Genomic DNA, 14,319 nt, shown 5'->3' with positions numbered 1-14,319 from the left:
CTGCTCCACCAGACAAAAAATTTGGTTTGGAAACTTCCCAGACTTGGGGGAATAACTCAAATTTTTCCTAATCTTAGTTTGCTTTCCTAAATTTGTTGTTTCCTAAAATAATTTATTTTATTTTAATTGTGGAAGCAGACAAAGCTGTTATTTAAAGCCCTCACAGAAAGGACAGTTCCCTGGATGATCAATTTGAAGGTGTGCATGGTGCTGCTCATCGTGCCTTTCTCAATCTTCATTTGTCTCCTGTGCAATCCTATGGCCAGGCTGCTCTTCTACAGATCTTATTTATTTCATGGGGGCAGCACAAAGTGCTCTGGACACTCATAATGCTCTTCCCAACTTCCAGCCTCCAAAGAAACCCTCGAGCTGGAGGAAGGCCAGGCAGCCTCTCCAGTGCTGGCACAGCTCGCTCACCCAGGAGTGGGGAAAGAAATAATCATGCTGCTAATTGGCATAATTATGTCAATAACTCCCAGGCTTCCAAGTAGACAGAAATGATGGCAAGGCTTTTCCCAGAGGCTGTGATCTAACTGCAGAGGCGAGGGAGGAGAAGCCATCTCCACCTCGTGCCAATTCAAATCCCTTGTTTCTAGAGTTATTGGTCTGTCTGCTGAACAGTAATTTTTCATTCTTATTGAGAGCTCTGGCCAAGAAGTTTTGATAATCCAGACCGTTAGTCCCCATCAGCCTGCAGGATGTTCACAGTTCCTTTTGTTTTGCTTTTCCCGCTGAGCGAGGCCAGTGCTGCTCCAATAGAGAGGGGAACTTTTATCACTGCACGGCTCCAAAGCCTGCCTTTTGCCTATTTTCATGATGTGACTGCTGCCAGTAATCGCAGCCAAATCTCATCTCTGTTGTGTGCCCGAGCTTTTAGCTCAGCCTCAGCCTGCATTTTTCATTGAACCCGCTGCAGTGACACGGCTTGTAGCTCGATGTCACTTCCCAGCCCGCTCCTGAGCATCACCTGCTGCCCGCCCTGGCGGCTCCGGCTCCTCCTCCTCGGAACGTGCCCGAGCCTGGCAGGGCTCCTGCCTGTGCCTGGGCATCGCACAGCCCTTCCCAGTGTCCAGCTGGGGCTCCCAGGGGAGAAGGGCAGCGTGCTGCTCTCATGGCCAGCGCACATCTCGGGGCTTTATCTGCTCACAATGACCCCCAGATGTGTCACAAAGTCACTTTTCCCAGCCCACTGGTCGAAGAAGGAGTCAGAACTCTTCAGTTCTCAGTCTCAAGGTTTTTTATTGTTTCTTATCTATAAAATTCTTTCTCCTGGCCTGCTGAGGTCTGCTCAGCAGGACAGACAGAGGCACTCTTCTTGCCCCAGGGCAGTGTTATCTTTTTATACTAAAAACTACATGTACAATACCTTCCCACTACCTATCACCCACGTTGGACAGTGAGCTTCTGCTCTAAACCAATCTAAAAGTGCCAACATCACAGCAGAAGGTGGAGACCAAGAAGGAGAAAGGCTGGACATGCCCAGATTCCTCCATCTTGCCTCCTGAACCCCCATTCTAAAAACCCCAAAAATCTATTTTTCATCCCATGACAAAATAATTATTCTATTTAGACTTTTGTGGCTTGCAGATCCTCATATAAGGTTGGTAACTTTTTCCATGGGTCATAATCAAAGTCACAGGTGTCTGGGGCTGTGTGCCAGGGTCTCTGAGCCCCCTGGCAGGGGTCCTGGCAATGCAGGACAGCAAGAGGGATGTCTTGAATTCCGAGACACACAAACCTGGCTAAACTGTGCTCCAGCACTGTGGTGGCCTTGTCCTCGGGCAGGAACATGTGATATATGTTACACAATAATTCCTGCTAAAGGAAATTAAAACCACAGCATTGTGTACCAAGCCAGTGTCGGACAAGTAAAGAATGGAGATTCAAACACCAGGAGGGCACTGTCTCTCGGGATGTATATTTCAAGGGATTTCTTTCCGTCTGACAAGACCCCAGCAGGAGGCATTTGACAGACATCATCAGAAGTTTATGTCAGGAAGTTTTCACCCGACAGGATTCCAGGAATTATCCACCAGTTCCAGGAAACGTGGCAGCGAGACAGAAAAACTATGATAATATGCTAAAATATGCTAAAGAAGGACCCCTTCCAGAGGCCAAAAGACTGTATAAAATGGACCCCTTAAAATGACATTTTGGAGACCCACAGGGACTTTGGTGTGATAGATAGCAAATCCTGAGTCTCCCTGACTCTGATCACCTGGCTCAGAGTCGGCTCGCATGTGGCTTTTTCCAAATTTATACTTTGATAATTTAATAAATTTCCTTAATTATGAAATTGGAGTATTCATTCATAACAAACAGAATCACAGAATGGGTCAGGTTGTCAGGGAGAACGGTGGGGCATCATCTGGTCCAATCTCCCAGTTCAAGCAGGGTCATCCCAGAGCAGAGGCACAGGATTGTGTCCAGTTGGCTCTGGGATATCTCCAGCGAGGGAGACTCCACAGCCTCTCTGGGCAATCTGTAAAAAAGCAATCCCTAACAAGCAAGGTCTAAGTGATGTCCAGATGGTAGAAAGACAAATTACTTGCCGATAGAATTGCCTTGTTAAGGTTTATGGCTCGACATGTTTCAGTTATCTCAACCTAGGGGGAGGTTACCAAAGGGAAGAAGGGTGTACCACTCTTAGCTGACACAAAGAATGCAGAATTTAGGGGTACAAGGCTATTTGGCAGAACACCCAAGATAAGGAAGAAACTAATAAAAACAACTGAGCAACTGTGCTGAAATCAGCTCTGACTGGGTAAGAGGTAATTCTAGCAGGGGAAAATTGTGACCACTGAACCAAAAAGCCCACTACTTTAAGAGAAAGACTGAGCATGCAGATTAATTAACTGGAAGCAAGAGGATCATTACTAAACAGAAGACAGAACACTAATTAATAAGCGAACTAGATAAGTTGTAGCCAATTAACATCAACGCCTTGGTTTGTTAAAAACCACAAAAAGGGAAAACTTCTGACAGATGTCGTGCTGGCTTTGTGGATTTGCCACCCAGCCATCTTTCTGCGCAGAACTACAAATAAATCCAACCCCTTGACTCTAAGAGTGGATGGGCCTTTGGCATAACGAGGGGATAAACGGATTTTGGGACAATCGTGGGACAATCGCGGGATAATCGTGGGAAAATCGTGCGACCGGCACCGGGACCCGCACCGAAGGGGGCGTGGCCGCCCCGCGGAGGCCCCGCCCCCGGGCCCGCGGAGGGAGGGGCGCATGCGCAGTGAGCCGGCCGTTACCTGTCACCGGCGGCGGGCTGAGGAGGCGGCAGCGGCGGCGGGATGGAGGGGCTCATCCCGCTCGTTAACCGGCTGCAGGATGCCTTCGCGGCGCTGGGCCAGAACTGCCTGCTCGACCTGCCGCAGATCGCGGTGGTTGGCGGGCAGAGCGCCGGCAAGAGCTCCGTGCTGGAGAACTGCGTCTCCAGGTGAGGGGCGGCGGGCACGGCACCCCCGCGCCCCCCCTACACGGCCCGCGGCGCGTGCTGTTCCCAACGGCCGCGGCGCGCGCCCCCCCTCAGAGCGGCCAAGGCGGGGGGTGCGCCCGCGGGTGTCGGGCGGGGATGGACGAGGAGGGGTTTTTGGGGGACAGTTCGCGGCTCCGAGCCCACCGCGGGTGCTCGGTCCCCACCGAGGATGCTCGGTGTCCCTCCCCCCGCGCTGCCTCGGGGGTGGCGAGGCGGGCCCTGGCCCGGCAGCGCCCGTGATGCGATGTGCGCGCTGCGGGGAAGCCGCCGCGGCTCCGGTGCGAGCGCGTTCGTGTGCCCGCTCCGTGCGTGTGTGTGTGGGGGTGACCGCTGCCTGAGAGGAACGAGGCGTTTAAAGCCCCAAACCCTAATTTCGGTGGCGTGCTGGCTCCGGGCGCCTCATTCCTCCCATCCCATCGCGTATGAATTCGCACTGTCCCGACGCGCCCGTGGGTATTCGAATCACGGCGTCATTAGGGTTGGAAAAGACCTCCAAGATCGTCAAGTCCAACATGCGCATCACTGTCAGGAAAAGGGGAAGCCTCACGATTCAGGCGGTGCTTTTTGACGGCCAGGCTGTGCCAATGGAGGCGTCCCGAGGTAAACATGGGCTTCACGTGCTGTTTGATTAAGTTCCTGCTGCGTTTGCCTCAAATAGCTGCGGGCTCCCGGAGGGAGGTGGTGCTCCCGCAGCCGAGCTGCGATTCTAGACCGGATTCGGATTATAGGGTCGAAATACTATTGCGTGTCGGTGATTGGGGTCTTTGATGTGCAGAGATCTTCACCGAAGGTAATATTAAAGGCTGTGGCACTCCACAACCTGGCCGTGTGCCAGGCTGCAATAGCTCTTGATACCCGGTACAAAAATACTGTATAGTGGTTCTTCATCTCTCCTTCAGAACTGTCTGTGTTAAATGTCAGGTCTTCCTTTTTCTCCTTGAAGACTGTAGCTAGCTACTGGTGTTGACAGTACTGGCAAATCTCTCCAGTTTGTAAAACATAAATGAGATCTTCAGAAAGCACAATTGGCTATCAAATTATTACTGTTCTCCTTAAACAAGTCTTTAAAAAGTATTTTGGTAACTTTCTAACTTTTTGAGCTATGTGTCCACAAAGCTGTGCAAAGCACATGTGCTGAGGGAAAAAGCACCTTCATTTTTCTTGTCAGTGAGGCTATTTTAGTCCCTGGGGTCGGGGCTGAGTGAGGTGGGTTGATGTCGGTCTCTGGATCCAGCTGTGCCGGTGGAAGATCATGCTGCTCCCAGATGCTCGTCACTGCTTGGCTGCCCGAGGGATCTGCTCCATCTGATCCGCAGGTGGAGCTGTTCTTTTGAGCCGCCGGGATGTGTCTGGCTGGAGGAAAAGGTGAAAACGAGCAGTTTGTGCTGATTTGGCCTGTTTGGCCAAGAGGCTGGAACCAGTGCACGAGTGAGGTGTGGGCACTTCTAGGAGGAATTAGGAAGGAGAGCTAAGGGCAGTAACTTTTTTTACTCGTGTAGTTATTCACTGTGCAGCCTGCAGACACTTCAAGACAGTCTCTTCAGAGAAGAGATTACAGGCTGCTATGAAACACCAGAATGTCTCTGTCACATGGGATTTGGAATCTGGATTCTTTCAGCCAGGTTTCAGAGTTCCACATCGTTGTTTTATGCAGTAACTTCTCGAGATTCAGCATGAACTGATCTGTAGTACCTCCCTACTTGCAACCTTAGAGCCTGTTGCAAAAATGACATTAAACTGCATTGTTTCAAACCTATTCCACAAGACTTGAGCAGGGATATTTTGCTCGTGCCTTTCCTTCAGACTGAGTATGTGTGGTCAGCAGATGTGCCCTGGCTAAGCTGTAAACACTTGGTTGTGAACCTGTTGTCTTAGATAATGTAGGTTCTATCATCATCATAGTACGAGGATTTCGTATTATCAGAGCTTCATACCTTCTTGATACAGGCAGCTCCTCTACACACTGACTTCTCCAGGTCCTTGCAGTAATCTGACTCTCCTCACGCCTCTTTCCTTACTCTTATATAGCACCAGTTCTTATTGATTGCAGGTGTGGCCTGTTAAGATCAGGCCCACCTCCAATCTTCAGCAACTGACCCAGCTGCAACTCACTGGGGGACAAGATCACCCTCTACATGAACCCCCAGAACCAGATTAATAAATATCCATGAGCTCAGAAGAGGATTTTGCTTGTTTTATCAGCAGATAAATGGCCTGTGTCTCTTTTTAGTAAGCCATAGGATATTCCTGTTTTTATGGGATAATGCAGCTGCTCTCTGCAGACAAGTTTGTTTCATCCACATCTGTCTTAATATGGCTTGTCGAGGTAGAAAATCTCCCTGTAGAGCCATGCTGCCCTCATTTCTCTTTGTTACTCGTATATTGCATGACCTCTGGGAACCACAGAGCCAGCTTTACCTAATAGTAGCACAGCTTTGAAATTGACATGAAAATAAAACAATCCTTGCGTTGCTCTGAAGTTTGACCATTAGTTCTCATGGCTTTTGTTTAGTTTTTCTGATTTGCCTTGGTTTGTGGCTTTTTTTTTTTTTTTTTTTTTGTGTGTTTTGTTGGTTTCATTTTGGTTTTCTTTCTTTTTTTTTTTTTTTTTTTTAACCACATGAGTTTTTATCGTTAGTAGATTTTGAACTCTTTGCCTTCAGATATTGAAGATCTCTTTTCTTCAGGAGTAGCTGTAATTGGTCTGAGGAAGGCACGATATCCTCCATAGGTGTTGCTACAACCATGCTGCTGGTTGCTAACATGAATTGTCAGTGGAGCTGTGGTACAGTTGGCAAGGTGCTTTTAACTCTAGGATCAGGTTGTTATTCCCTGCTCTCTGTAGCCACTATAGCACTGTGGGTGTTTCAGTCTTCCACAAGACCTCTAGTTGTGCAAAGGTTACTTTTTTTTTGTACTTGGACAGTAGAAACTGTTTTCTGACTTGCAGGTGGTATCAAGAGTTAGGGCTTCTTTCTGGCTCCTAGGGAGCGTGTTGGGCTATGCAGGGTTATCCACCGCCTCTTTTATGCACTGCCATCACTTTTCAGAAGGGTTGTGAGGAATCTGGTGTGCCACAGTTGTGTGGGCTGCAGGTGGCCTGGGAGTGGGAGCCAGGTCCTGCTGAATGAATGACACACATTCATCACTGCCTCCAGGGTAGCAGCAAGGCCTGTTCAGGTGCACACAGGATCCTTAATGACTAGCAGCAGGCAGGGAATATGTTTGGATTAGCTCACATGTGTTTTGCATAGATGGTGGTGGTGAGTGAGGATGGATTCTGCAGGAATTGTGGGACACCCAGAACTACTTGTCTCGTTGTAGGCTGGCTTTGAGCTAAGCTGGAATCAATGTGTCAAATCTCCCAAAGTGTCCATTGCTGTTGCTATTTGGATTAGCATCCCCTGAGGAATGTGGAGAGTCTCCTCTTTGCATACTGCTCCTCTGTGTGTAGGGAGACAGTTTCTTTTGGTAGTCAAGGACTGTGTGTGAAGGTTTTTCTCTCAGGATTCTGGTTACATTTAGATATAAACAGAGATTCTGGAGAGCACCTGAGGACAGCAGTCATTTCCATTTTCGGGTTAGCCCTTCATGTGTTCATAGTTGGAGCTCATGGTGTGTGTTTGAGGAAATGAAGTTGTCAGAAGAGCAAATGTTCTTCCTACCTCCTTCTGCTTCCCTTTGTAACAGGAGTAAATGTGCCCAGAAAATGTTGAGCCAGCATTGAAGCAAAGGATTTGATGCAGCCTTCTGGTAGGGGTTGGTTGGAGAGGGATTCAAAAGCACAAAGGAAAGTCAAACAACAAATGCCAGCAGATTGCCAGTGGGAGAGGCACTTAGCCTCTCTTATTGCTGTGCTCCTGAGCAGTTCAGGGCCAGGAGCCTGTATGTTGTTTGTGCTTTTCAAACTGGCTTTTGATAATAATTAGGTTACTTAAAAGAAAACTACTGACAGGAAGCAATCCCTGTAAACTGCATTTGGAGAGAAAGCACTTTCTATTATTTCATCTAGGGCCAAATGGGTTTTTCAGATAACTGAAGACACAGACAGCAAGCTACCATGTCAGGGCCTCCTTCTGCAGAAATCAGAACCTTGTTTTACTCTTAAAAATAGCAAGAAATTAATAATTAGGTTTCCAACTTGAAAGCTCTTTGCTTCCCTTCCTGCTTAATATAATACAAACTGCATGAGGCCAAATAATTGTTTTATAAGAGATGTGAACTCCTGATTGTAAGCCTGTCAGTCATCATGAAACAGGCACTTTCATTTTAAGAGCCCGAGGTCTGATTGTGTAATTCAGCTTTACAGCTTTTTGATCTGAGATGCTTTTGACAATCTTAAGGCCACTGCATGTAAGTAGAGCTATTTATTATGACATATGTAGTGATTATTTCTTTTTGAAATTACTGTTCCTCGTGTGCTCAGTTCATTCTGTTCTGCTTGAGATGGCGGTTGTGAAAAGACTGCGTTGAGTCATTAGGAGAAGAGAAGGGACTTTAATTCTGGCTGCTAGAGCAGAAAATTTCTCTGAATAATGTAGACACATATTTAGATTGATGCTTCCTGGGGGAGATGTATTAAGATTGGTGCAGGTATTTTATTCTCTTAGTTACTAGGCATTGACAGAAAAACTTTTTGACAGAAAATCTCCTCTTTTGTGAAACAGGCAGGAAAAAGCTAAGCAGTCAAGCTGAATACAAACTGAGATGTGGTGCTGTGTACTCTTTTTTAATCTTAAGGATCTTCTGGAAATGAGAGTCAGCCACTCCTTTTCCTGACTAATTAAGGCATAGTACAGCTTGGAGTACACTATTGAGTATATTAGCCTAGTTATCAAAATACTCTGGTGCAATGAAAGCAAGGATGTTCCGGGTAGTTCATTTATTAGAAACAGCAGCAAATGAGACAGTGGCTCATTTGGGTTTCTTCCCTGAATAAGGTTTTGCATTTATACATTGAAGAACAAACTGACTCTTTAGATGGGATATAGATGGCCTGGTTTTGTCCTTAAATGTAACTCAATTGTCAACTTAAAGTTCTTTTTTTTTCCTTCAAGTCTTGAGAATTGATATATACAAAGTAAAGGAAATGTGTATTAAAAAACAGACATGCAAACAAATATGCTGTTTTTTCAGCACCACCCCACAGGTAATTTTTTCCTCTAAAACTACTTTGAGGATTTGTCTCTTTTATTTTTGGCATGTATGTTTTGCCAATTAAGAAAAGCTGTACTCTGCCACGAGGCAGGTACAGTGTAGGGAGCTCTGACCTTTACTGTGGCATTGAAGTTCAGCATATCAGGCAGTTCAGAGATGCTAAATCAATAAGTAACACTTCACTTTTGTGAAGTGTACCTGTGAGAATACATAGTCTTACTATAACTTCAGCATGCTGTGTACGACCAGGGTATCATAGCATTTAGCGAACACAAGTGTAGTATTTGAAGTCTGTGCTCTAGACTTCAGAAAAACTTCAAAACCCTGCAAAAAGCAATGTTAAAAAAACCAAATCTGGTCTCGAGTGCCTTGTGAGAAATCAGTGCTGCAGATTCAGTGGCAGTTGTTAGTGGGAGTTCAATCCATCAAGGTACTGCAGGTGGCTGCACTCCTCTGATGGTTTTTAAAGGAGAGCAGTCATCTCAGGAGAGGCTTGTGAGTTGGGTTTTTTCTTTTTTTCAGACCATAGATGTCGCTGCAGGCTCCCTGCCAGGTAATAATTAGCATTGACTCCATAATTGTTGAAGGCTGATCAGTTGCTTTATTCTCTGTATCATATATTATACTATACTTATTAAGAAGCTCGTAACCCTTACAGACAGTCTGAGACAGCTCTGACCTAATTGATCAATCCATCCAAAACACCATCCAGTGTCCAATTAAGAAAACACCCTTTGGTAAACAAATCTCCATAACACTTTCCACATGTACACAAGAATAGGTGCAGCAAATGGAGATAAGATTTGTTTCTCATTCTTTTCTCTGAGCTTCTCACAGCCTTCCTCAGGAAAATATCTGGGAAAGTCTGTGCCTGCTCTCTGCGGCCGGAGAGCTGCTGCCCCACATAGGAGTCTACTTCACTTTATCCAGACTACCCTGGTTTTTAACTTCTGAAAGTTTCACAGTTTGTCTCACTCTAGACTCTTGTATAATATTATAAATCCTGTTACTCACTGCCTTCAGGAAGGAGCCCACACTTGGGATTTTGTAGTGTTGAAATCAACAAATAACCAACACCTTTGTTGTCTTGCTGTTTCTTGATGGGCATTGCTGCTGACGTTTCAAGCTTATGTCACTTTCCTGTGTAGATGAAGTAGCAAACAAGGATTTCCAGTTTAGATAAATAGATGTTAGCAATGGGATTGTTTGGACATTCACCAGTAAACATCAGGAGTGATGCTGCTGTAGATTGCAGCAAAGACACAGAAGTGTGGACACTGCTCTCTGCCACTCTTTACTGTGTGACCTCAAACAGCTTTTTAAATATTACCTGCATGTGTATCCACACATGCCTTACCTGTATGTAGAATATAGATTTCTATTCCTTTATTTTTAACTTGCTTCTACCTGTAAAGGAAGATTGTAGCATATCTTAAAATCAGTGTGGGATAACTGTGATTGTTGTCTAAAACTTGCTGTTATGCATTTCTCTTGAGTGGTGTCTGATTTAGATTTGTGTGGAACCAAAACTGACCCTTGGATTCTGCTTTGCACAGCTGAGATGTGCCAGTGTTTGCTCATCCCAAAAAGGCACCAGTAATAGTTTAGTCATTGAGAGAGAGATCATACTTGTGGTTTGCCTTCCCTCAGTTGATCACTGAGCAAATTGATGATGCTCCTCCAAGTATTTATGGGTTTCTCAAAACTGCCTAGATTGCAGGCTTGAGGGGGAGAGACTCTTTAGCTTTTTCTGGTGTTTAGCTTTTTATTACTGTTTTGGTGGGGGTTTAAACGTCAACAGTCAATATAGAAGTCTGTGAATTTCCTATTTGCTGTGCTCGTGTGTAACGGCCTATTGAGGATCCCTTTAATGCTGTGTGTCTGCAGTGTAAACCTGCAGTGTAAATATGATGAGAGCAGGAAATGAGCATTATTTAACTGTGACCTTGCATCCTTTTCTTCAGTTAGTTGCATGGAGATGAACAAGGCAGCACTATTGAACTAGAGAGGAGCAAAATCCCATTTAACTGGGTGCTGGGCTTTGATGTGCTGCCAAGCACTGTTGTCTGTGATAGCCTCTGGGATGTAAAGGAGACTGTAGCTGGAGATAAGAGGTTTTCAACCCAAGTGTCTCCTGATAATGTCAGCTTTTATAATTTGTGTGTTGAAGTTAGACTTTTAATTCAGTACCTGATTTCTTTGCTCAGGTGTGCAGGAGATGCACTCTGCTGTAATACAGATTTCAGCCCTCACAGATGAGATCATCAAAGCCAGAGTCACCTTGGGCACTTGGCCCCTTGTTTACTCTGTGCACTGCATATTCAGTGGTGCTCAGCTCTAGAGGATGCTCTGAAGCTGCCTGTCTGTAACTCACCTGGGCTCTGCACGGCAAGGATGAGAACCACTGGGAGGGAGGCATCTCTACTCTCTGCTGCATGTCAGGGGGAGAAATGGGCTCTCTTCCAGCCCTGCTCATCAGCCAAGCTGGAAGCTGCTGAAGGTATTTTGGCATAATACATCAGAGACAGTGTTGTGCCCTTGTGTGCTCACCTGCTTATTTGTTCAGGTGCTAAACAAACGTTGGCAGAAGGTCCTCAATGTCTGTCAGATCTGCGAAAGAGGCTGAGAAGCTCAGGAGTCTGGACTGAGACTTGCAGCCGAATGACTTTGGTAGTGTTCTGGGAAGTAGCAGCACAAAACACTCTTTGGGTCAGACTTCTAATATAAGTTTTTCTTGGGGTAATAATTAAGTTTCTGGTGAGCAGAGAGATGGGAGATCATGGCTGGTATTAAATTTCACTGTTGAGCTAAACAGACTTTACATTGTCCTGGACAATATATTAATCTGCACATACCACAGGCTCAGAGAAGGATAAATGGGCAGGTAGAAAAGGATAAAAAAGCTGGAGAAGAGAAGCTGTTTGAGAAACTTAGATCACTTGTTTTGGAAACAATCTCCTTTCCCCCTTCCTTCTGTAGCTGTCTTCCTGTCGATAAATTCATGCTCTTTATACTGCAGTTCCCACTGTGTATATATTCCAGAGGGAGTACAGGAATTGAATCCAGTTACATTCCAGCTCTGCAAAATGATCTGAAATGGCTTGTACTGTACCAAAACATATATCAAAAATGTATCAAAAAAGGTAATTGTATAGTCTGACACCTTGTCTGCTACAAAAGAGAAATGTATTTTCACAATGCTTCTGAAAAGTCCTTGAATTTTGTGTCACAGCTGACTGTATACTGTGCTGCTGTTTAAAAAGTCTGTATTGATGGATCCCAGCTCAGGACAGTGGGATCTGGGAGGAAGAGCAGCAGATTGTTTTTTTTCTGGGTTTTTGGAATTCACAATATCTAAAAGATTTGTCTTGACAGAGTATCAAGAGGTGAATTATTTGCTAAATGCAAGTATTTCTGTAGTAATTAGCTTCATGTAGCTGATATCCCTGGTTTGTTGGGACGTGTTGTTTTCCTTCTGATCCTTGCACTCATATTTTTATCTCTGATTATATTATGGAGGAAAACTTCTTACTCAAATCTTTCTGAAGAAACATTGTTAATTGCATTTAGCAGCTGGAAGTGATTGAAAAAAAAAACCCTAAACAGCCAAAGTCTATTTAGAGCACTGACAACAATTTAAAGTGAGTAAAGAATTTTTGTTGTTTGTTTCTTGTGTTGAGATACAGAATCTTGCTGCATTAGTATTCATCCTGAGAATGGATGGGCTTTTATGCATCAACATCCTATGCAAATGAGTCCTTTCCTTAAAGCAAACATATCTGATTAAGGAGAAGAAGTTGTTCAGCAAAGTCTCCTTTATTCTTTTTGACACCAAAATTCTGGGAATTGTTGGGCTTCCTTTGTGTTTTGTGCTTCCTTTCTCCCCCTTCCACAGCCGCTTGGAATTGACGGAGAGCACCGTTGGGCAGGAAATAGCAGAAGCTTTTGTAAAATCTTAAAAGGGACAGAGGAAAAAGGGTATTTTCACCCATGGAAGGAGGATGATGCAGCAGAGGGCTGGCTGCCTGCCAGGGAGGACAGATGCATCGTGCATACCGTGCCTTGCCCACGAGCCTGCACATTGGCAGCTTCCCCCTCTGTTCAGCCAGCGAGCCCAGCACAACACAGGCACTGCAAACAAAGCACTCTTCATCTCACACCCTGGGCTTTTGCCTGGCAGGTTCTCCTGCCTGTGTACAGCAAGTTTACAGTCCTGTAGGCATTGCTGAGATTTAAAAATTTCTATCATGTGAAAGACATTTTCTTGAGTCCTAGGAAGGACCTGCATTTTCTTTCCTTGAGCCAGTGAACAGTCTTGTCTTTTTCTGTGTGGAAATGTGATGTGAGGCACTGTCACTGCTATCAAAATACAGCATTAGATTGGTCTAGGAAGGTCTGTGCCTTCCTAGACTTGAGTTCAAATGTCCCCTACTTTGGAGAACCTCTTGATTCCAATTTTGTTTAATGGAAGACTTTACCATTGGGACCAGAGTAATTTTTGGCACTGATTTTCTCATAGCCCTGTGATGTCTAGTGGGGGAGATTAATAACTTCTGTCATCTTGTTGGGCAGAAATGCTGCTACTACTTGCAGAAAGCATCTTCCAGATCCAAGAGAAGTACAATGGCAGGGATTTCTGAGCCTGCTCTCTCCCCAGTCTTCTGCATGAAGAGGAAATCTCAAGCTTTGCTTTCTCACCTGAGTGGTGCCTAAGTACTGGCATTGAATATACGTGTTAATGGAGGTCCCCAGTTAGTGTGACTGGAATCCCTTGCCAGTTTTTCAAGGGCTTTTCAAAAATACCTTTTTTGTCACATTTAGAATCAACACTCTCATATTCCCACAGCTGGGTCTTTTTGAGTAGACTTTTTTTTTTAACATTGCCTTCTGGGGTTTTTTTTAGTTGGTCTCAATTCCATAAAGGAGTGGAGGGAAAAGGGACCCAAAGAGACATTTTAGGCTGCTAGCTCTAGTGCTGTGTATGATTTTCAATGCTCTATTTTTTATTTTTCTTAATTCAAGCTGTGTTCTTACTTGAAAGTGATGGATAGGATAATTGGGGTGTCTGCTTTTCTGTTGAGGTCCAGTAGTTCAGCAGTGGTGGTGAAAGACATTGATGGATTGGAAAATGGCTTCTCAAAACCACCAAGTTTATGTACCCTGCTTGAGAGGAGGAGGAGTTGACCGCCCTAAGGTGTCTGGATACTCTGTTTATTTGCCCCTAAAGCCCTGTACACACTGCATGGGCTGAATGTGTAGTTACTGTGCTTGATTGAGCAGGTTAATTAAAACTATCTGTCAGTAGAAGGAAGATTTACCTTGAAAGAATGATCTCTGCAAACTGAGACCAAACATGAACTAAGCACCAGCCATCTATGCTGTGTGGTTTCCAAAAAACATTGCAAAGATCAGTACAGAGCTTCAGGAGCTGATACATCTGAGATCACAAAAAATCCACAGGCTCTAAAATGCTTTTAGCATGCCTGGTAGGCCTAATTAAGATAGGTATCATGGTCTGCAATAAAGCAGATTAATTGTCTTGTACATCTTCCTGTAAGGCCCATTATGCTAGGCCATTGAACAAAGCTGTGGGAGACCCTTGATTGACAGACATTGTGCCAAACATAAACCCATTTACTCTACTGTAACTAATGAAAGGAGGTGAGGGATCAAGTG

The 14,319-nt window shown here is 45.0% G+C and overlaps 1 protein-coding gene across 1 annotated transcript in view; it reads left to right on the top strand.

The window, feature by feature from the left end:
- The first annotated feature begins 3,267 nt into the window (after window positions 1–3,267).
- DNM3 (dynamin 3) overlaps window positions 3,268–14,319 on the top strand; it is a 172,855-nt gene continuing 161,803 nt past the window's right edge. Inside the window, exon 1 of the mRNA XM_050977156.1 lies at window positions 3,268–3,447. Within this exon, the coding sequence (XP_050833113.1) occupies window positions 3,302–3,447 (146 nt within the window). The 5' untranslated portion in view covers window positions 3,268–3,301. The remainder of the gene's footprint in view (window positions 3,448–14,319) is intronic.

This window comes from Serinus canaria, chromosome 8 (genome assembly GCF_022539315.1).
Source record: "Serinus canaria isolate serCan28SL12 chromosome 8, serCan2020, whole genome shotgun sequence".
In the NCBI taxonomy this organism is placed as follows: Eukaryota; Metazoa; Chordata; class Aves; order Passeriformes; family Fringillidae; genus Serinus; species Serinus canaria.
The sequence above is the reverse complement of the archived record's forward strand: the minus strand, read 5'-3'. Positions and strand labels throughout refer to the sequence as shown.